Source organism: Lissotriton helveticus, chromosome 3_1 (assembly GCF_964261635.1).
Source record: "Lissotriton helveticus chromosome 3_1, aLisHel1.1, whole genome shotgun sequence".
Lineage (NCBI taxonomy): Eukaryota > Metazoa > Chordata > Amphibia > Caudata > Salamandridae > Lissotriton > Lissotriton helveticus.
This window is the reverse complement of record NC_136061.1, coordinates 18,550,284-18,571,728: the sequence shown is the minus strand read 5'-3', so window position 1 is coordinate 18,571,728 and position 21,445 is coordinate 18,550,284. Positions and strand designations below refer to the sequence as shown.

At 46.6% G+C, this 21,445-nt stretch overlaps 1 protein-coding gene across 1 annotated transcript in view; it reads left to right on the top strand.

Annotated features, from left to right (window-relative positions):
* LOC144822597 (scavenger receptor cysteine-rich domain-containing protein DMBT1-like) overlaps window positions 1-21,445 on the top strand; it is a 754,829-nt gene that overhangs the window by 26,798 nt on the left and 706,586 nt on the right. The window contains exon 3 of the mRNA XM_078680324.1: window positions 7,454-7,774. Within this exon, the coding sequence (XP_078536450.1) occupies window positions 7,454-7,774 (321 nt within the window). The remainder of the gene's footprint in view (window positions 1-7,453; window positions 7,775-21,445) is intronic.

The window sequence follows — 21,445 nt, the reverse complement described above, 5'->3', positions numbered from 1 at the left end:
ACAACGACAACAACACCACCACCCTGCTTGACAACCTGGCCAACCTCGGACTCAACAAATCCTCCGCAGATGCTGGAGCAAAATCACCACAGACCAACTGCTCTCATCACTGAGCCAGAACCCGCCAGACGACATCGCTGAACCCAATGACGCAGCCCACAACCTTGCACAATGGATCACCAACTGCGCCGACGAAGTCGCCCCTCTGAAGAACCCCCCAGGCAAGACCAGCAACAGGAAAACATCATGGTTCACAGACGCCCTCAAAGAATCAAGGAAATCCTACCGGACCCTCGAAAAAACCTGGCGCCACGATCGGACCTCAGAAAACATGACAGCCCTCAAAACGCCACCCGTGAAAACCACCAGCTGATCCGCACCGCCAAAAGGACATCATTCAAAGAACGATTAGACAAAAACACCCACAGCAGCAAGGAACTCTTCAGCATCATCAAAGAGCTCTCCAACCCCAGCGCCAACAACAACGACATCACACCGTCACAAGACCTCTGCAACTCCCTCGCCACATTCTTCCACCAGAAGATCGCAGACATACACGACAGCTTCGGACCCCAGATTCTGCCTCCAGTCATAGAACCAACAACCACTACAACCACCCTCAGCACATGGACCCCCATCAGCACAGAAGACACCACCCTCATCATGAACACCAACCACTCCGGCTCCCCCTCTGACCCATGCCCCCACCACATCTTCAACAAAGCTGACAGCCTCATCGCACCCCACCTCTGGAATGTCATAAACAGCTCCTTCACATCACCCATCTTCCCGGAGAGCTGGAGGCACGCAGAGATCAACGCCCTCCTGAAGAAACCCACGGCAGACCCCAAAGATCTCAAGAACTTCCGTCCCATCTCTCTTCTCCCCTTCCCGGCCAAAGTCATCGAGAAGACCGTCAATAGTAAATAAATAGCTGACTGCCTTCCTCGAGACTAACAACTCACTCGACCCGTCCCAGTCCGGATTTCGAGCCAACCACAGCACTGAGACCGCTCTCATCGCAGCCACCGACGACATCCGGACCATGATGGACAATGGAGAAACATTCGCTCTAATCCTCCTAGACCTCTCGGCAGCTTTCGACACCGTATGCCATCGCACCCTAATAACCCGCCTCTTCCACACCAGGATCCAAGGAAAGGCCCTGGAATGGATCACCTCCTTTCTCTCCGACAGAACCCAGAAAGTCCGCCTCCTCCCTTCCGCTCAACGGCCATCAGGATCATCTGCGGCGTACCCCAAGGCTCCTGGCTCAGCCCAACACTCTTCAATATCTACATGCGCCCCCTCGCCGCCATCGCACGCAAACACACATCAACATCATCTCCTACGCCGACGACACCCAACTACTACTCTCCCTCACCAAGGACCCAGCCTCTGCCAAAACCAACCTGCAGGAAGGAATGAGAGACGTCGCAGAATGGATGAAGCTCAGCCGCCTGAAATTGAACTCAGACAAGATGGAGGTCCTCATCCTCTATCCTTTATCCTTGTAACTTAATGTTTGTCTTCTAATTTGTTCCTTGTGGTAAGCGCGCTGACACCTTCGTGTAAAGTCCGCACCACATAAAATTGCATAAATAACTACACCACCTCTCCCAACATGGAACCCACGGGCAAACACACCTATAAAATTACCTACCCACCCGAGCTCACCAAAAAAAACGCCAAACGCTTCAAACACAACTTCTGAAGGCCCACCTGGAAATCCCCTTCGTGGACACCTACTACTCACTGATCAATGGAGCCACGAGCACCAACATCATCTTCTACACCAAACGTAGAGCACAATGGAGGAAAACGCTCCTCGCCTCTCTCACTGTCTCCACCACTAGAAAATCCGCCCATGGTCTAACACTTTCTATCACACCATCCCAGCTCTTCCCAGGCAAAGCTACCATCACTATCTACAACAAGGGGATCATCCTCTGTCAATCCACAGACAAGAACCTTGAACTACTCGACAATGTGTTCCCCACCCTCAAAGATCATATCTCCAACCTTCGGATCTCCTATCCTAGCCCCTCAGACTACGCAACACCCCCCACCTCTAATCGCCTATCTGACTCTCCTAACCCAGCACAGCATCAGAATGACACGCACCTCTCCCCCCCTCCCAACGCTCTTGTCACTCACAAACCCACCGTAACTACTACACACCCCTCAACCACAGGCATCGAGCACTCCTCTTCCTCCTCTTACATTCTCCACACCCACACCCCTCCCACCCCCCACCTCACACCTCCTACTAGTCCCGCAGATCCCCTCACCTCCCTTAACTCATCTCCCCTTCCCCGCAGCAGTATAATCTCCCACCCTCTCTCACTATCCACGCTCAGTCCCCACTTCCCCACCCTCCCAACCAGTCTCTCAGAACACACCACCTCCTCTACCCTATCCCCTCCTCCTCTCTCCCCCCCATTCTCAGCCCCCACTTCCCTCCACGCACCTCCACCATCTCAAGCCTATACTCATCCCCCAACTTGCCTTCACTGCCTCCCGCCAATGCCCTCACCTATACCACCAACCTTCCCCCTATCTCACCCACACCTTTCACCCCCAAACTCCCTCACCTACCGAATTTCATACCACTTACTGATTCCGCAGAACCCTGCACTAACACTAGCGCAACCCTCCCCCCCCTCGCCAGTTCCCTATTCAATCATTTACCCTCGGCTCTCTTCCCCAACACCATCCCTAATCCCACACTGGACATGATTATCTCCACCCTCTTACAAGTCAAAGAAGATCTTCACACCATCAAAGAACTCCTCTTCATACACCTCAGACAGCCCCGACTCACCTCTACTACCGCGCTCAACAAGCATCCCACCCGCCCCGCGCTCAACAAGCACCCCACCCGCCCCACCCGCCCCACTGACCCTCTCACTCAACATGCCCCACGTTGGCTATCTATCCCTGCTCGCAATAACACCAACCGCCCCCAACGCGCCCTCAATCCCTTCTCGGACCACGACATACACACCCTCCTCCGTTCATATGTCCCAGCTCCCCTAAACAACACAACCACCACACACCTTTCCATACCCACGATTCTCTCAAATCCCCTTAGGTCCCCCACACAAAACAACAGAAGCTCCGTCCCCAAGAACCTCAGCAAAGTCCCTCTCTCACTAGAACCCTCCACCTCCCTATTCACCCCCAGACTCAAATGCATCCTACTCAACTGCAGATCGGCCCCTAGACACTCCTCCGCCATCGCGGATCTCATCATATCAATGGACCTCGACCTAGCTATTCTGACCGAAACCTGGCTATCTGAATCTTCTACACCTATATTGGACATTCTAGTTCCCCCCAACTACCACATCATTAGACTCGACAGGAACAGCAAGACGGGCGGGGGAATCGCATGCATTTCTAGGAACAACCTCTCTGTGACTAAAGTCACTGTCCCCTCACTCACCTCCTGTGAACTCATCTGCCTCGAGATCACCAGCGGGGGCAAACCTGTATGCTCCTTACATGTCATCTACCACCCACCCGGGGACAACCTCACCTTCTCCCAACAACTCATGGACACGATTTCAACCAACTCCAGACGGCAGAACACTCAAATCTACCTGGGTGACTTCAACCTCCACTGGAACGATCAGAAAGATGCAGTGGTGAATAGTCTTAAATCTTTCCTTAATGCGCTTGATCTCACCCAAATCTGCAACAGCCCGACACATGACAAAGGCTCTATCCTCGACCTTATCATCGCCAAAGAGGACTCCACCCATCTGGGGGCAATCCAACCCTGTGACTGGTCAGATCACCACATTATCACATTCTACATAAAGGAAAAGGTTAAACTCAACCCGGTTCAACCCTACAAACCCAAGATCTGGAAAAGGGACATGAAGAAGCTTAACCCCAACTCCCTGCATTCCCACAGCACCAGCCTCCTCCTTCCCCCCACCGGCGCCTCTGACGTACAATCTCTGACCGACCTATACCTCAACTCTATGACCTCAATAATCAATGAAGCCGCCCCACTGCAACTGAAGAGAGCCTCCACCAAGATCTCGAACCCATGGTATGACGGCCGACTCAATGAAGATAGGCGTGCCATGCAAATGGCAGAGCGCACCTGGAGATCAGATCCCTCGGCATTGCACCTTAAAACGCTCAAGAAAAAGAGGAACGCCTACTTCAGGAAAATCAAGCGCTCTAAAACAGACTTCTTCAGCCTCCAGCTCGACCAAGCAAAAAAATCGACCAAGAAAACTGTTTGAACTAGTCAAAACACAAACCAAGGAACAACCTCTACAATCTAATAGCACAACAAGTAATATACCATCCTGTGAAGACTTTTCTGCTTTCTTTAAGCAAAAAACTGATAATATAAAAAGCGAACTCCTCAATGATGTAAACCGATACTCCAGCCCCATCAGCAGAACTACCATTCAACCTAAAAATAACGCGGCATGGTCGTCCTTCGACACCTACTCAGAAGAATCAATTAACAAACTGCTCGGCACCTTGAAACCCTCTAATCACCTCACAGACCCCTTACCTGCTAATGCTGTAAAAGACTTCACCCCCCTGCTCCTTCCACTCTGGACTAAAATCATTAACAGTTCCCTACAACAAGGACTCATCCCCGACTCCCTCAAGGTAGGACAAGTCTCGCCTATACTCAAGAAACCTAGCGCTGATCCGGTCGACCTAAACAATTACCGCCCTATCACCAATATCCCCACCTTGGCCAAACTGCTGTAAAAATGCGTACAACTCCAACTGACAAAACACATTGATCAGTTTGACCTCCTCAATCCTCATCAATCAGGCTTCCGAGCAAGACATAGTACGGAAACGGCTATGACGCACATATTTGACGACGCCCCCCAAATCCTTGATCACAATGACTCCTGCCTTCTCATCCTACTTGATCTCTCCTCGGCATTTGACACCGTCAAACATGAGAATCTACTTGAACTGTTAAACACCAGAATGGGTCTATCTGGGACTGTTCTCAAATGGTTCACTTCCTTCTTACATAACCGGTCTCAGAAGTTCAAGATCAACAACGTGTTGTCCTCATCTGTACCTGTAACATTAGGCGTCCCACAAGGATCTTCCCTATCCCCCACTTTGTTCAATCTAGTCATGGAGCCACTCACCACCTTGCTTCAAGCATCGAATGTGCACTTTCACATGTACGCTGATGACACTCAACTCTACCTCAAACTAGAATCCCCGGAAGACATCAAACTTCTGAACTCCACACTCAGAAACACCCAATCTTGGTTGGCCGATAATCACCTCAAACTTAATGCGCAGAAAACTGAGTTCCTTCTGATCTCACCTCCTGCGAAAACCTCCACCACACAATCTTGGTTCAAGCACCTAACCGCACTCAATATCCAACCCACCATCGTGGACTCAGTGAAATCCTTAGGCATCACACTTGACGCCAATCTCAACATGCAGCAGCATATCAGCAAAGCAACTAAGGGAGCTAATTTCCAAATCAACACTTTGAGGAAACTTAAACCCTTCTTCCCAGCTAAGGACTTCCAAACCGCAGTACAAGCCCTAGTCATCCCACGCATAGACTACGGAATTGTGGCTCTCAGCGGACTCCCCCTATCTACAACCGCACCACTAAGAGCCTCCCTGAACGCTGCAGCGAGACTGATCACTGGATCAAGAAAACATTCGCATATCTCCCCTGACTTCAGATCCCTAAACTGGCTGCCTTTTGAAGCCAGAATACAGTTGAAAATTGCCTGCATGACACACATGGCTGTACACCACAAGTCACCCAACTACCTCACCCAAAGGCTGACTGTATCAGGAGGCTCGAGAACCAACAGAAGCTCAAAAAATCTCCTCCTGAAACCACGAAGATTCCGGAAGGAGAAAACATACAAACGCTCCTTCTCAGGAATGACACCCAGGATCTGGAATGCACTCCCTCCCGAAACGAGGCTGATCTCCTCCACTGCATTTTTTAAGAAAGAAGTCAAAGCCATCCTAATGGCTAAATTCACTTGAACTCTATTTTGGTCTGATCTAAGACTTTACACCGACTCTTTATTATCTGTTTATTTTATGATCTACATGTATTATGCTTTTATCTGACTGCGATCTTATTTTGTTACTCACGTACTACCTATTACTATTATTGTAACAAAAAGTCTGCTCAATCACCCTCTTGTTTCCCTTACCCCTTCCTTCTGTAAAGCGCTCTGATATCTGCAAAGATCTTGTTCGCGCTATATAAAACTTTGAAAATAAAATAAATAAATAAATAATCCTCGGACAATCCCCTTCCGCCTGGGATGACTCCTGGTGGCCCACTGTGCTGGGCTCCGCGCCTACTCCCACGGACCACGCACGTAAACCTGGGATTCATCCTGGACTCCTCCCTCTCGATGACCAGGCAAGTCAACGCTGTCTTATCATCCTGCTTCATCACCCTGAGCAAGCTCCGAAAAATCTTCAGATGGATCCCCACCGAGACAAGAAAGACCGTCACCCAGGCCCTTGTAACCAGCCGACTGGACTACGGAAACGCCCTCTACGCAGGAACCACAGCCAAACTCCAGAAACGACTTCAGCACATACAAAACGCCTCTGCCCGACTCATCCTCGACATCCCTCGCCACAGCCACACATCCGCCCACCTAAAAAACCTGCACTGGCTCCCCGACAACAAGAGGATCACGTTCAGGCTCCTCACCCACACACACAAAGCGCTCCACGACAAAGGACTCGAATACCTCAACAATCGCCTCTCGTTCTACACCCCCAACCACCAGCTCCATTCATCCAGCATCGCCCTCGCCACAGAACGACTGCCGGAGGAAGGTCTTTTTCCTACCTGGCCGCCAAGACATGGAACTCACTCCCCGCACACCTTCGACTGACCCAGGACCATCTCACCTTCAGGAAGCACCTCAAGACCTGGCTATTCGAGCAATGACATCACCCCTCCTTTTAGCGCCTTGAGACCCTCACGGGTGAGTAGCGCGCTCTACAAATGTACTGATTGATTGATTGATGGTTCTTGTTCTCTCCCCTTTTCTCCTTCTTTCTCTTCCTCATTTGTTCTCACCCTTCCTTACTCATCTATCTCTCATGTTCACTCTTGTTCTCTGCCCCTCTCCTTACTCTCCCTTAACCCATCTTTAGCTCTCTATCCCCCTGTTCTCTCTTCTCCTTTCTCTTATTCTTCTTTCTCTTATTCTTCTTTCTCACCTCTCTCCTGCTCACTCTTGTTCTCACTCTCTCCCTATCTGTCACTCTCTCTTTATCTTTCTCTGTCTCTTACATTCTCTGTCTCTCTCTCTCTGCCTCCTCCTTGCCTCTCTGTGATTGGGTGAGATTCATATGATGAGACTGTGCTGGGAGGGGTTCCTAATTATTACATTTCTGTTCTGATAACTAAGTAAACTTTCATTTCTCTGTTTCTTTGCAGTTGATACAGATTTTGTTCGCCTCTCTAATGCTGCGGATCCTTGTGCTGGGGTTGTGCTGGTTACTGTAGATGGCTTAGAAGGAACAATTTGTGACTTGTCTTGGGATATGAACGATGCCGCTGTGGTCTGTAGACAGCTGGGGTGCGGGGCGCCAATCTCAGCGCCTGGAGGGTCTGCCTACGGAGCCTTTGGGTACAAGTCTCCTAAAATAAATAATGTGGACTGCAGAGGAGACGAGCCCAGCGTGTTACAGTGTTCCTACAGCACCAGAACACAACCATCTTGTGACCATAAAAGGGATGCGTCTGTACAGTGCACAGGTAAGAAACGCGGCAGATCTACAAAGTAATACAAAAAAAATCAGTTGTTTAGTCAAGTTTCAAGTTTATTTATTATGTTTTGGAACTCAAAAGAGGTCCACATAAAATGATACATACTACAAGGCATTCATACCATTTCAGGGATTAATAACAGATTATTAACAAAGAACGAAAATAATCCAATTAATAAAAACATCTAGTAAATATCTAAGAAACATTTAAAAAAATTAAAAATACAAGAACAAAACATTTCATTTGGTGAATTATACAAAGCGAATAGAAAAGAATCAGCAGTAAGGATGTTCAATTTTAAACAAATATGTCTTAACCACTTACTACGAAAAGGGCGTAGTGCAGGACAAATAAAAAGAACATGTTTAAAGTCCTGAGTAGACAAATTACAAAAATTGCAAATTGCAGAACATCGATACCACCTAGCCATAAGCTTGTTAAGAGGGAGTAAATCATGCCTCAGAAGAAGCCAAAAGCGCCGTATAGCGTGGGAAAGATTCCAAGATACATAAGGCTGCTTGCATTTTATTACATAAGATTCAATAAGAGGAGATGTTCCCTTCTTTGCTAGCATTGACTCCCTATCCAACCTGAAACTAAGATCCCAAGAGGCCTGTTTCAAAAGTAATTTTAGCTGTAAGGGAGACAAAGTAAAGAGAGTGCTCTCCTCCAGCTGTAAGAGCACAACAGCCCTCCTGAAATTCTTCACAATTAAGGAAAAATCCTTTAGGCTGCCCAACAATTCTACCTTCATTAGGTGTCTTAAAGTCCCCACTTCCCCTCTTGCCAATCTGGCTACCCAACGCACTAGCCCTGCCAAGCCTTGCACCCAGCTACTTCGGATTCCATATTCAAGTCTTAGGGAAGCCACTGTGAAGGAAGTGTTAATAGAGGCTAAAGATCGTAAAATTTTTCCTTCTATACCATGCAAAAAAAACCATTGCCCTATATCCACTATTTCAACCCCGTACAAAAGGGATGATGGGATTTTTGCCCTAAAAACCTCTAATAAGTGAGAAAAATGCCTTCTTCCAGTGGCAGGGTACAAAGCGCCCAAACTTTTACCTTGTGATAGGGCCTTTCGGGAGTTATTTTCAGTGTGGGTCTTGTCACTGAGGTTATCAGATATAATTTTCCCCAGAAAGACATACGACTTAACTACCTCCAGCCTATGACCTACTACGGACCAACCAAAATTCTCATATTTTATTTTTTTCCTCCCTGAAATACTCATGATTTTACTTTTATCTATATTTATCTTTAGGTAATGGCGTTCAGCATATAAATGTAAAGCATGTAGACGATTGTTTAATCCACTAGGTGTTAAATCCAATATGAGAATATCGTCTGCATATAATAAGCAGGAAATTGGAGAACCCCCCAAAGAAGGTGCAATACCAACACAGTCAGATAAAGATATAGGGAGATCAGAGATATATAAGGAGAAAAGCAAAGGCGCTAGAAGACAACCCTGCTTTAGTCCATTAATGGAGGGAATTGTTCGAGATAGCCCCCTGTCTCCCCCTAGTAGAACTTGGCACCATGTATCTGAATAAAGGGCCTTAACCAAATCTAGTAGGAGACGAGGCATACCTAGAGCGGCGAATGCTCTCCACAGCAACGGCCGATCCACTTTATTGAATGCCGTGGAGAAGTCTATAAATGCTGCATATATTCTTCCTCCTCGTAACTTTACATATTTATCTGAAATAATCTGAAGGGCAGTGAGATTATCCAAAGTGCCATGTTCTTTACGAAAACCTGTTTGTTCCAGAGGTAAAATATGATTCTTCTCAACCCAGTCGTTAATGGAATAAAGGAGACATTTGGAGAACACTTTACCAATTGCGTCGAGAAAGGCAATTTGCCGATAATTCTTAGGTTCATTCCTATCACCCTTCTTGAACAATGGTACCAATATGCTCCCTTTCCAAGACAAGGGGACAGATTTATTCAAAAAACAAAACCTAAACACAGTAAATAAAATTTTACTCCAGGAAATGGGGTCCTGCTTTAAGACAGATATAGGGAGCTCGTCAGGCCCCATTGCGCCTGAGAGGCGGAGATCTTTTATAGCTAATTCAATAGTTCTCTCTGTAGGGAAAACAGTTAAAAGATCGTTATCAGTATACGATACCGTATTCTCATCCGCAGGCCCATTACTGGCATATAAATTAGTAATGTAAGTGATCCAGATTTGCTCCGGGATGGGAATGGGACGGGAACTAACTCTAGTTCCACAGCCTTCTCCGATTATGGACCAAAAAAGTCAAACGTGACCATTTACTATGGCCTCTCGCAAACTGATCCAGATAGAATCTTCTTTTTCTTTTTTTGTTTGAATCTTCGCCCTTCGTCTCCTTCTTTTTAAGAGGGCTATTTCTCGGTATCTTTCTTGAGGTCTAGATAGGTATTGCTCCCTCACTAATTTATTTATTTTCTTATTTAGGGAGATAATCGATCTAGGTTGGAGGGACTTTTTTATAGTTAAATTGGTTTTTCTAGCGACTGAGGTGACCACCATCATAAAACCCTCCAAAGAAATTTATTCAACCCCTGACCAGTTATGGAGATCTTTTAATGTCATATCGAGAATGTGTTCCAGATTCCTCATAGCATTATAGTTCCAGAAACACCTTCCGGTTTTAGTACCAAAATTGACCTGATCACCATTTAAAGTCCAGGGGTCGGTGGGGGGCGGAAGTATAGAAAGGGTTAGGAAAATTATCTTATGATCGCTGAAAACGGACTGTGAAACCACCAGATCCCGTAAAAGATAAAAAATACAATATTCAACGATTATGTAGTCCAGAATCGATTCACTATGAGAGGATGTATGCGTAAAAGACGCAGGAGTGTCAGAGGGGAGTCGTCCATTAACTATGATGCCCTCAGTTTCAGACAATTCTTGCAAAAGCAATTTCCCTCTCTTATTTGTCCTGATTTTTGCAGGAAAAAGAGCTTGTGGGATCTGAAAGTTTTCCTCTTTGAGCTTATTTCTGAATAAATCCAAACTTAAATTGGAAATTTTGCAGTTGAAATCGCCCAATAAAACTACGTGAGGGGAGGGAGTAGTATCCTTAATTTGTTTAATGAAGTAAAAAACAAGTTTTAACACTTCATTAAAGCAGTCATCAGGGGGGATATAAGCATTTATTATTACCAGGGGATGTTTCTTTTCCACGTTATCAAAACTAAATAGAGTTACAGCCTGAAAGAGCTTACTCGGATCACGGTAGTGAGAAAAATCCCACTTTATACGATTTGACAACAGGCATGCAATTCCCCCTTTGGCATGTCCTCTCTTGGAAGCCACAGCCCCTCCTTCTAGGACAGTATAGTCCCTCCCCACAATCATATTGTCTACACACCACGTCTCTTGGATACAAATAACATTGGCCCCCAGGGAGTAAAGGTATTGCATTTTTTCAGGGCAATTATTAATTCCAGCAGCATTCCATGAGATTATTTTTAAACTGTTGCTAAAGATGAGAAAATAATTTAGGATTATTGGAAGTTTTATTAGATAATGCGCCAGGTAAACAATTCCATTGCTGAGTGTCTTCTACTTTATTTTCAATGAGAGATAAAGAGGTAGGAATTATATGCGTCACTAGGCGTTTAGATTTAGAGAGGGAGATCTTTAAATCCTCAAAGGTAAACAAAGGACCAGCTTGTCTCGAGCCTGAAGACCTCCGATCAGAGGCGTCAGCTCTACAGAGGGGGGAAAAGGGCATCACACCGATCCCTCGACTCTGAAAGCTCTCAGCTTGCTTCAGAATAAGGTTCACAATGAGTTTTGAGTAGAACCTTACCCTAGTACAAGAATTTGCCTCAACTCCCAAAATTGATACTAAATCAATATCGCTTGTTTGGATTAATTTTAGGCTCTCCGTCTCCTTGAAACACTTGAGTAACCAAGATCTATTCATTATTAATTCGGTATCAAAGAGAGGGAGAAAATCCAACGTTAGCGTATCAGTGCAATCATCCATTGCAGATACCGAGGATTTGTTAGAGTATACTGCCTCATTTACCAGGGACAAGAAAGAAGGAGCAGTTGCATTAAGAGTTGAGGCAGGCTCTGAGGCGGTTTTTATTATCTTCACTACCGGAAAAGGGATTGTAGACTTCCCCACTCCGGTATTAGGGTTTTCAGGAATAGGATTCTTACAGCTGGAAATGATGTCATTATATTCAACAGCAGGGAGAAGAGCATCATCACCTAACATATTAGGGCCCTGATTACTATTATCTTCTTCAATCCCAATAGTAGCTGGCAAAAGGATCGTATCATCCCTCTTAGCATATTGATCTAACACTTCATCAAAAATTATTTGTCTCTGTCTCTTTTTTTTGATTCGGCGTAAAGGTTTCCTCTTTTTTCCTCTACACTTTTTTTGCCTTTCCAGATTTTCCTTAATCCCCTTCTCCTTAGCTTCTTGGGCGAAGATAGGAAAGAACTCTTTAGCAGAATTTGAGACAACTGCTACGTCAGTATCTTCAACAACTTCAAGATATAAGTCCGCAATACAATTATGTGCGGAAGATTTAGGGACAGATGGAAGCTCCCTGGTTTTAACCTCATTTCTGGAGGGAACAGGCGAGGATTTCAAGTCAGAAATGGGGGGAGGTTTGATTTTAGTTGTCCCAATCCTGATGGAGTATCTCCAACAACTTTAGACCCTAGCTGATCTTCATGGATAACTGTACCCGATGACTTTTCCAAAGAATTATGCAAGAGGACCTTTAGTATCTGGGTAACTGTGTCAAAAACACAATCATTGCTGCCCACAAATTTACCCAGTAGCAATAAAATAGAGGACAGCAGATGTTCTAAAGCAAACAGGGACTCTGAAATGGGTTTATCGGGGTTCTCTGGACAGGGGAGAGAAGTAGGATAAATACCAGATAAATTCAGCTCGGGGCTATTTGTGACATTAGACTGGGAGGAGATATCTTGAGATGCAATTGAAGGTGAACTAGTATAAAGTCGAAGACCCGAGGGAACGGAACCAAGCGGGGTTTTTGAGGCCTCGAAAAGCTTCGAAGATCCTTCCATAAGATAGCGCCCACAAAGTTCCAAGTCAATATCCAGCATATGGGAATCTTCATTTCCTACTTCCCTTTTGGGGGAATCTCCTGTAAATTCTTGAGTCTGAGTGACCCCAGGAATTACAAGAGTATTTTGCTGCTGCACATATACAGCTTTAGGAGAGGGAGATTTAGAAATGGGTAACGTAGTAGGATTTGTCAGATTTATTTCTACACAGGACTGTGAAATCATATTGATTTTGACTTCAATAGGAGGACCCTCAAGGACCGGCTTAGGAAACCCCCCAGAAGAGCTATCTACATCCATTTCCAAGTGGTTGTTCTTATCTTTAGGTTTGTCCCATAATTGAAATAGCTGACTTTGGCCCTTAAGTTGCAAATTTAGGACCTCTTTATTTCTTAGTGGGTTAGACCTTGTTTTTGCGCAAGACCTTCCTAAAAAAAAGCCTCCCTGAAAGAAGCTTTTTAGCAGTCATATTTACAAAGAAATAACAACTATAAACTATGAAACAGAGTAAGAAATCTGGTATGTATAGTTTTGTATTATTCAACAGAACAAATGTGCAAAGTGAGAGCAAGCCAGCGGGCAGACAAAAATTAAGTACAACACCAACAAAAGAACAGTGCTATCAAATTAAAATTGAAAGTAATAGGGCCCAGCCCGGCCTACTTCAGCCTCAGAGGGCCTAAGAGGGACCGCGCTTCGTCCCGCATACGCGGGAAAAATACGCTGTTTATGTATGTGATTAGTTGTGGGCGTGTCAACAGGGATAGCGGGCCAGGTGTAAATTATCGGCCTCGCAGGGACTCCTGGGAGATCGAGTCCCTGCCTGCACGCTCGCAGCCCTGGATTACACACACGCCCCCACAGAGACAGTCAATGACGCGGAACCCGCGGAGCGGGTCCGGCGAACTGTGGCGGTATACACCACGCAGAACCAGGCAGAAGAAAGCGCTGTCCGTAACACCAATTCTCAGCAAGCACAGGTAGGCGATGAAGAAAAGCTTAGTAGACTGTGATTGAAATTGAGCGGTGCCCCCTGCTGTAGTCCTTTTTCTACCAGCGGAACGTCTCAACAAAGAAAGGTCTCTTAACAGCTTCTGCTCCTCTTTCCAAGTAGTAAATAGTGGATAGCAAGCACGCTAACACTCAGCGCACTTAATTTTATAGACCGCCAGCAGGTGCGCCTTTTTCAAGATCTTTTCAGGGTACGGGAGCCGGGAGCCAGCCTGAAGCTTTTATTAAGCAGGGGGGAGGTTGAGGCAAATAAAGACCCGCTACACAATGGATGCCACTGCTTACCGGCCCTAGATGCAAGCACCGTCAGCTGGGCGACGAAACAGCGATTAAGCAGCGCCCTCCAGCCACTGTAGCCTCGACAGCCTCTGTAGCCTCTGCAACCTCTCTTCCCCTTACTCGCACGTCTCTCAGCTCCGTCGATATCGAAGATGCTGCACCAGCTCACCGACCGCCGGCCACCTGCCGGCCCCTCCCTGCAGCTCATCGCGTCCTGTAGTCCGCCTCGTGCACAGCTCCGCTGGCCTCAGCCGAGCTCTGCTAAACTCCGCCACAACTCCGCTGAAAACTCGGCAGTTAGGACTCGTTAGACACAAGCACAGCACCAGATGAGGGGGGCTGGCGGGGGCTTCAGTGGCGGCGGCTCTCGCTGCAAATCAGAGAATCAGGGAATCGGGGATCAGCTCTCTGCAGCGTTGCCCAGAGTGTCGCGGTCTGGCGTCTGCTCTCTGCTGCACTCTGCTGGTTTCCATATGTAGGCAAAACCTATGAGAGTAAATTGTGACTCACCAGGCTTCGTCCTGCTCTTGATTGCTTTTTATTTGTTGGACAGTGCCGCTTTGTGACATCCTGTGTAATTACACAAACTCTTCACTCTTTCTCACTCCTGGACTAACTTAGAGCCCATGTCAGTCTCTCACTTACATATCTGGCCCATTTTTTGTGCCCTCATGAAACATGGCTCTTTGGGACATATTACCAACGATTAGCGATATTTATCGCTAACTAGGCTTAGCAACAAATGTTTTATCTCTAAGCATCGCCGGAAATTATTGCTGAGATAACTTGCTATTAGCAAGGTTTATCTCCAAAGCGATAACCTTTCCGGCGATAGCGTGAATATCGCTGAGAATACAGCGATATTCAGGCATTAGCGACAAAATGCTCTTAGCCATGTTATCCACCTCCCATTGGATAACATGGCAAAGAACTGGTCAGAGCAGGCATTAGTTTTTGGCGATAGCGTGAATATTTCCATCGCTATGCCTGCCTTGCTAATAGGCGATAGCGACGTTAGCGACTGCTTTCAGTCGCTAACAGGTTGGGTACGCCCACTTTGCATGTCATTAGCGATAAATATCGCTGACATGCAAAGCGGGCCCCAAACCGCTCGCTATCGCCTAAAAGCTGTCGCTAACTGCTGTTAGCGACAGCTTGATAATAGAGCGATAGAATTATCGCCGCTTAGCGGCTGAAAACGGACGCTAAATTGGCGATAATTGCCTATCGCCCTGCTTGATAATATGCCCCTTTGTTCTTCAAACTGGTTGCAATACCTTCTCTAATGGTGAGCCTGCACTGTGGATTCAAAACATGAAGTTCATACACAAAGTTTCTGCATTTTTAACCCCAGACGCATGTTCTGCAGAATAGACCATTATTACCAATGTTGAGGGAGGTATTTGATGGACACTGTCAGTGACAGCAGCCGGTTTCATCCCAGCTTGTATCAGTCTGTCTCTCTCTTCCACTCATCCATGCCTCTGTGTGTAATCTCCACTCCTCTCTCCATGGGGCTGTGAAGGACCTGTATCAACCCTGAGGGATCCAGGTCTGAATGTTGAAAAGATTCCACCTCTCTTCCCTCTTCCTCCCTTCATGTCCAGTCATATCTTTATGATATATGGTCTTTTATTAATACTTGATCAGCTGTTCCGAATGCTGCCTGTCTTAAAGAACTTAGGGGCAGATTTACAATAACTGGCGCATCCCTGCATATCAGCAGGGATGTGCCAGTTATTATGCGTCACAGCTCCACCACCATGGATGTGCCACATTTACAAAGAGGCGCACCATGGGGCAAAAATGGACAGATGTGTGACGCATCTGCTGCCGTAAAGGCGGCGCATTGCTGGAGTTGCATCGCAAGCGTCACGCAGCTCCAGCAAGACTCGGGGGTGCCCTATCCTTAAAATGCTGCGTCAATCCTTACGCCTCCTTCAAGCAGGCGCAGGGTTATGACGCAGCATGGCCGTAAAAGTGGCTGAGTGAAATCTTGTAGATTTCACTCAGCCACTTTTAGGAGGCGTTCCTGCGCTGGAACGCCCCCCCTGCGCCGGAACGCCTACATGTGGTGCAGGGCTTTACAACGTGACGCATCTCCCAGATGCTTCACGTTGTAAATACCCCGCAGCATGGTGCAGGCTTTGCGCTGCTTCTGGTCACAAAAGTGACGCAACGGCAGCGTAAAAGAGACGCAAGGGGCTTGTAAATCTGACCCTTATTTTGGATCTTGACTCTGATATTATATCTAAGACTGGAACCTGGATGGAGGAGCGTGGCTAAGATGGCGGCAAGTGCGGATGCACATTAAGCAGCTCCGCTGCAGGCCCACCAAGAATCCTGTCTATCATCAGAAACAGCCTGCTAAATACAACGCCAGCTGCGGTGCGTTTCCTCCGGACACTCCCGTGATCTTCGAGGATTAAGCTTGAATGCTACTGAACGTGCTGGATGCCTCCAGTGGATAAGCGGGCCTACACAGAGCCTGGTTATGAAGATTGTACTTTTCCCCGCGAGCGAGAGCTCGACATGAGACCTATCCTCTGCTTCACCTGACCAGAGTTCGAGCTGTAGGGGGCAGGGTGGGCCCCTTCACCTATCACTGGATTCACGGGGAGGGTGGCTCTGCGGGCCTCGATGGGTTAATACGCTGGTTGCGCAACTGTGAGGGACCCAGGTGGCCCACCCTTTCCTCTGCAGCTCGAACTCTGGTCAGGCCACGCGACCCCCACACGCGACCCCCAAGGGGGCCGCTGTGGGTCAAAGATCCTTTGGTGCAGCCTGCGCCCGTCTCATGACACTATACCGCCAGTCCATGGAGAGTTGGGATACGCCTCATGTCGAGCTCCCGCTCGCGGGGAGGAGTGCAATCTCCCTCACCAGGCTCTGGGTAGGCCCATGCTCGCCAATACTTCTAGAAAGCCCTGGCTAAGGACCACCTCCCTGAGAAGCTGAACTATTCAAACAAGCCTTTTAGAGCCATTGATACATAGAGTCAAGCTAAGGGAGGGTGCTTCCCCCCTCAGAATAGCAAGACTTCTGCTGCCGCAGACTGTCGGCATTCATTCTTTGCTTACTAATGTTAATCATCCCCATTACGCTAAACCTGAAAAAAATCTCATTATTTACATAATGTTCTTTGTGCACATATAAGCTGAAATACAGCTAATTCACATGTTTGTTTTATAGCACCCCCTACACTATTTCTACTAAACCCCAATAAATATCTAAATCTATTATGCTGGAGGTGGTTTATTAGTCGGTAGAGGTGGGTACCTACAGCTAGTAATAACACCACAATCACAAATAAGGCCCAGTCAAGTCTCAATAAATTAATCCTTGCTCAACCCATGGTAGCTTGGCTGTTAGCAGACAGGCTTAACTTAGGAGACAGATGTGTAAAGTATGTAAAAACAGCAATGCAGTAAATAAGTACAAGACAACACACAATAAAAATCCAACACCAATTAAAAAAGTAGAGAAATCTGTGTTTAAGAAAGTGCCCTTTTTGTATGGCCAACCCCCCCTCCTTTTTTTCTCCAATGCTGATGAATTTCTCTGCTACTCAGGCCCCAGCGCCCGTTCTCTCTCCCTAAAATCATTATGTTTTAATTGGTAACCCCAATAGATAAGGACTTTACGCCCTCACTATAAGTCCCCCTTATATGATTCCGTGGTACCCAGGGGTCCTCAGGGCTTACAGCACTGTCTGTGCCCCCCTTCGGTGACCCAAGTAAGCTACTGCCACCTGGCCTGACATTGCAGACCACAGGAGCAGTGCAAACAGCTCCAACTTGACTGTGCCCTCAGCATGTCAGCCCCCCCTAGGGAAGGCTCCTGAGCCCGGAAGGTAGAGTGCCTTGTATAAAAAGGTATTAGCATGTAAGTGAAAGATCATATGTCCCAATAGTGGCCTTTAACATTAAAGTACACTTTAAATGATAGGAGGTCCGTAGGATAACAGGGGCTTGCACCCGGGCACACCTGTGGTCGCTAGCTCCATTATGATAAAACCTAATATCTCTATAGAAAACAATGTGCCTTCTCACCCCTTACACAAATCTTGCGTCAAAGGTCTATGTGACATGCACCCAGGTGGCTGACTTAGAGGTTGCCCACCTGGTTGCCCCAGCTTCTCTGTGATCTGGCTGGCAAGTCCACGCTTGCTGCTGCCAAGTCAGGATTCTGGCCTCCTGCTAGACAGTTTGATCACTCCCCAGAGTCAGGAACAAAGGCCTGGCAGGAAGGAGGTCACATATCCTCCCTCCAAAGGTAGCTAGTAAAGTGGAACATCAAGTTGGTAAGCTTAAAAGAATACACTGCCTTCGCTGTGCATCAGGGTTGACTCAGAGCAGAGGAAACAACCCTCCCCTGCCCGGACATATTTGCACCTAGACAGGCAGGAAAAAAATGAATTATGCAGGAGGTGTACACTCTCAGAAGGCTAGTCACACCTCCAGGGTGGTCTGCCTGGTCTAATCATCTAAGGAAGACTTCTGGCATTTTTAAAAGTGGTAGAAATAGTGGGGTCTGGGTAGAAAAGGTGACCTACACACCCAGATATGGTCACCCCAGGGGCAAATTAGCTATAGGGACAAGCAGCCCCATTGGCTACTTGCTTCCACACACCTAACACTCCTTAATCCAAATAAGGGACACCCCTGACACCAGTACCTTAGTTCTGAATCAACTTGCATCGAAGAGGACAAAGAAGAGAAACACGCCTGTCACAACTGGACTTTGCTTAAACCAGACCTAAAGAGGGATACCTTTTCTTTGTGGCACTGCTCCTAGAGCTTTGTGATTGAGACTCGTCCTAGGCTAACACTTGCTACCCCCAGACAGAGGAACCCCTGAAAGAGCATGAAGAACCCGCAGACTCCGCAGGAATGCTGGCACTAGTCCCCTGCATGTAAAACAACGTTATGGATCCAAAAACGCCACCGGGTCCTCAGTGGGATCGTCTAAGTCCAGATGGTCTAGTGCATTGGACGAATTGTAGTTGCCTTGTTCCTCTGGACCACCCAACGCTGAAGTAATTCTCGACCTAAAAAGAGTGATACTTCCCCTCCTAAACACAAATCCAAAATGAACACGGGTGGGAGAAAGTATAAGGAGGAGGTTTCAGGACAGAACGAGGAAGTTGAGACTGTCTGTACAATAGCCTCACTCTCTGTGGGACTTTCTCCGTGTAACAAAAAAAAAGAATTAAAAAAAATGTATTTTTCACTCAAAATGTACCTGAATGGTCAGCTTGAGCAAAAAGGTTTACACAACATGACTTTTGGAGTAATTTTATTGGTGACTGCCTTTAAGAAATTCTGCTTGTGTTCAAGTCGCGCGCATTGTTACTGGACATCTCGTCTATGTGAGGTGGTGCAATGGCATAATCTCATGCACGACATTGAATTTTCACAACAAAAAAGTCCCCAGATTATGCTAAATTAAGCCACATAACGAAAATTATTCCCAGGCATAGTCAGATGTGGCGGTGAATACTTTAGGGCTCTGGGGTCCCCAGCTGTTAGTCACCATCACCTCTCCAAGACTTTTGGACAACATGAAAAATATATGTTTTCTTAATCTACCTTCCTGTGCACCTACAGTGATCCCAGTGATAAAAAGTCCCCACATCTATGTGTGCTTCAGATCTTATAAATAAATCAATCAGAGACGCGTCTTAGAGGGTTGAGGTGCATTGACTCAGCAATGGGCATGCAGTGGGCATCACAGGTGAGATGTCTGCCCTATGCTACTTGTGTAGTTTATTGCCAATGGGAAATGAATACCTAGAGTGAAAGTGTTCTTTTGATAGTTAATATCATCTGCACATGTATCAAGGACTGAAACTCTCACCATTCACCCAGCCTTGAGTAAAGATTGAGAGCCAAGATGGAGGCAGGACAGCCAACATTTACACTGGGTAAAGCTTTTCTGCCTCCACATTCAAAGTCAATCAGAAGGACATATTCTGATGGGCACATTGGACATATTTTAGACTATTGAGGTAATGTCTTAGAAGTGTGAGGGTGTAGAGCAGAGGTCTTCATTCTGTGGAGCTCGACCGACAGGGGGGCCGTGGAGTCCCGGGAAGGGGGTCACGCATGGCTAATTTACATCGTTATCAGCTGAAGTTTCATTCATTGAGTCTCTAGTGATGTGAAAAGCTCTCGTGCCATGGGGCCTGCTTGCCTGAATTAAATGGAAATGTCCCTATGAGTCAATCTGAAAGTGTAAAGGGTGCAAAGAGTTAACAACTGGGCTGTGAAGTGCTTGCTTTTAATTTTAACTGCATTTACACAGCCCTTAGTACCTCTAAAGAGGTGTTGAAGGGAAAGTTATGTAAAACAAATTTCATTCATACACTCTGGTATCACTAAACTCTACACTTTAGAACCACTATTTTACTGTAAACTATTTGCACATGTGTAATGCAAGTATAAAATATGGATTTACACATTCACAGTGATTTCTGACATAGGCTGTGACCTCATAGAACTACAAATACACGCCACTATTCTCCACTGCACCAATCAAGATTTAATTATGTGACTCTCTGATTACACATAGACCTCTGCAGTGCATTAACTAATAGAGGTTTCATCATGTACTGCAGTTCATTTCCCACTGAGTAACAACTTTTAAAACTATTTTTGATTACACTGCTCTTTATTGTATTTGTAGATACCTGATGGTGAATATGTTGGGGCTTATATATGAGAGGCTTGCATTGCCAGAGCATCACTTTTTTTGACGCTCCGGCGGCGCAAGCTTCTCAACCATACTTTTGAGGCGCTGCAAAGTCACCCTGCGTGGCTTTACATGGCCTCATTGATATGGAATGTGACAAACAGCGCAAGTCACTGCGTTGCCTTACTCTGCGTCAAGGAGGCGCTCCATGGGCTTTGCAAGGGGTTCCCATGGAACACCCATAATTACAAAATCAAGTAAACCTGGGGCAGCTCCAAAAACAGACGCCTCCCCAGCAGAGGCGTACCAAGGAGAAAATGGTTTCATTTCTCCTCGTTCTTTCCTCTTTCCATGTGTGTTGCATTCTGCAGCTCACGTAGAACGAACGAAACGCCTCTCTGGATTGCCTCTGTGAAGGGAGGTGCCCTTGGTGCTAAGCAGCAAATTGTGCGCGAATGCAAAGGAAAAGGACAGGAATGCACCGTATTTCATGGGTACAGTGCATTCCAGGCCTTTTACATTGGCATAGGGCAGCGTAGAAAGAAGACTTGCGGCACTGCTTTACACCAATTCCTCATACGTGAGACTCTTTGTTTTTAGCTACACCTCCGACT